The sequence below is a fragment of the Lathyrus oleraceus genome, chromosome 2 (genome assembly GCF_024323335.1).
Source record: "Lathyrus oleraceus cultivar Zhongwan6 chromosome 2, CAAS_Psat_ZW6_1.0, whole genome shotgun sequence".
Classification (NCBI taxonomy): Eukaryota; Viridiplantae; Streptophyta; class Magnoliopsida; order Fabales; family Fabaceae; genus Lathyrus; species Lathyrus oleraceus.
The window spans coordinates 200,194,876-200,197,317 of record NC_066580.1 but is presented as its reverse complement, the minus strand read 5'-3'; the positions used below and the strand labels follow the sequence as shown (position 1 = coordinate 200,197,317).

General features: G+C 30.9%; 1 protein-coding gene across 2 annotated transcripts; it reads left to right on the top strand.

The window, feature by feature from the left end:
- The first annotated feature begins 447 nt into the window (after nucleotides 1–447).
- Nucleotides 448–2,052, top strand: LOC127121308 (protein terminal ear1 homolog). Of its 2 annotated transcripts, none has more exons than XM_051051841.1 (3): nucleotides 448–959; nucleotides 1,048–1,207; nucleotides 1,581–2,052. In XM_051051841.1, exons 1-3 carry the CDS (start codon nucleotides 529–531, stop codon nucleotides 1,737–1,739), a joined length of 750 nt encoding a protein of 249 aa, XP_050907798.1. In that variant the 5' UTR covers nucleotides 448–528; the 3' UTR covers nucleotides 1,740–2,052. The 2 variants fall into 2 exon arrangements, with proteins under 2 accessions (XP_050907798.1, XP_050907799.1); XM_051051842.1 differs by having other exon boundaries at nucleotides 1,586–1,713.
- Nucleotides 2,053–2,442: the final 390 nt, after the last annotated feature.

Sequence of the window (2,442 nt, the reverse complement as noted above, 5' to 3'; positions counted from 1 at the left end):
ATTAGAAAAAAATTATTAATCGATTAATTAGAAAAAAACATTCCTTTTGATATGTTTTAATAGATTAAAATATGATTTTGATTAGATCATTTCTTTGACCCTCGAATCATTTCTTTCTTGAACTCAATTTTTTTTCTTATAAAATACATTTCTTCTCATTTCATTTAATATAAGATTTTTAAATAAAAATCTTTATATTATTTTCCACTCTCTATTTTTGAAATTGAAAAAAGAAGCATATCCACACTAACATATATAAATTATGTTACCTTAAAAACACTTTATTTAATAGTATCAATTTTATAAAATTATTTATAATTAATTTTTGCTACTACAAAAATAAATAAATATATAAAGTCTAGAGTTTAGAGTATCATTCTTGTATGCCGCGTTTAGTCATAATCATCCCCAAATCCCAAATTCATCCCATCACACGCATTCCACAGATCCTTCTATAATCACCTTTTGCCTCCTCACTTTCTCTCCCACCCAAAACTCTCTACTCTCTCTCTCTCTCCCTCAAAACCCATGATGTCTCCTACTAATCCTTTCATAATCTTCCTCTATCTTCACCAACATCACTATTTCACCAAAACCCCTTCCATTCCCATTCCCCACCCCATCACAATGCAACCACAAGTTTCTAACCTCAATCCAAATGCTCAACCCTTCTACCCACAACACACAAACAACTCCCATTACCAACAAGACAACCTTGTACCAAAACGAACTAAGAAAACCTCTCGTCGTCGTGGAGATGTTCAACAATTCCCCAGCACCATTGATGAAGCTGAAGCATCACGCATTACCACTGTAATGATTCGACACATTCCTAACCAGTTAAGGTTCGGCGATTTGTTGCATGTTCTTGATGAACATTGCTATGAGATCAACAAGTCCGTTGATGATCCCGCAGATTGGTCCAAGTTCGATTTTCTCTACTTACCTATGGATTACATGTAAAACAACATATTCTAGAACTTGTTCGGTTTTTTTATTAATGTTGTTTGTTAGTGTTGATTTATTGTTGTGTTTGCTTTATTTTAGGAAACATGCGATAGAGAGAAGAATGTCAAATTTGGGATATGCATTTGTGAACTTTACGAAACCTTCTGCTGCATTCAAGTTTTACCAACAGTTTCAAGGATTCGAATGGAGTGTGACACAGAATCGCAAGACTTGTGAGATAAATGCAGCTCATTTTCAAGTTAGTTTCTTAATTCATTTCTTTCACATTTCATGGAAATACTTTTGAACCACTTTTTATTTTTTATTTTTAGAGTTTGTTTTTATAACAAAAGTTTACCGTACAAATGTTGTAATCTGCAAAACCAATGATATTAAAATTGTGGCTGCGAGTATAGCTATTGCGACGGTTGTACACACAATGTGGATGTTGTATAATTTATTTTTACTAAGAGGTGCTTGAAAGATAAGATTCATCACTGTACATTAGAAGAAAATAGAATTCGAGAGTTTTGAAATTTTGATGAAAATAACTAAACAGCAGTTGCATTGAATTTTCTAAAATAATTTCTCCATATTTTTCTGAAAATACTAGCTCTTACTTATTTTGGCAGGGCAGAGATACCTTGGATAGGGTTTTCTCAAAGAAAGTATTCCGAAGCACTAGCCATAAATTCCGTCCTACTGTATTCTACAAAGGGCGTGATGGTTTCAATCGCAGAATGAAGGGAACCCCTTTGGGAATACATGTAAGAGGATTGCCTTTCACTTGAACATATGCTGGAATGCTTCTTTCTAAGGGATGCTTGTGGGGTTAGTTTTGATTTAGGTTTCATCTAAGTTTGTAGTAGTACTAAGAGCTTTGTTGTTTTAAATATGTGTATATATAGGTTTAGGAGGTGTGGAATATACCCATGTTTTCATTCTCTCCCTAGAATTGTTATGTTATGCCATAAATCTGGGGTGAATTGGAAACATGGGTTTACGATTTCATCTTTCTATCTTCTCACTCACTTGCCTATTGTAAATTGTAGTACTACTGTTCTTTTGCTATTTCTATGAAAGTGTCGTGCGGTTTCGTGTTAATATTCAGCTGTCTGTCACTTAGGTATTAGTGTAATTAAGCCGGTATTACTTAATATTCCACTTATAAAAATGTTAATTTGTTTTATATTATAAATTAAATTCTATTCTTGTTATAAAAAAATAATATTTACTCTATTTTTTTTAGGTATTATTTTTTGATTTTTTACACATACTAATAAAACTAATCAATATTAATATTTTTTAAAGAATGATTTTTTATTTATTTATAATATCCTTAAATATTTAAGAATAATTTTTAAAAAAATGTAATTAATACTACTTGAAAGTAAAAAAAAATTATCAAAAAAGTGATACTGAAAAAAAATAGAAATGGAGGTAGTAAACAATTTAAAATCTGTTGGATGAAATGATGGTTTATTTCATATATGG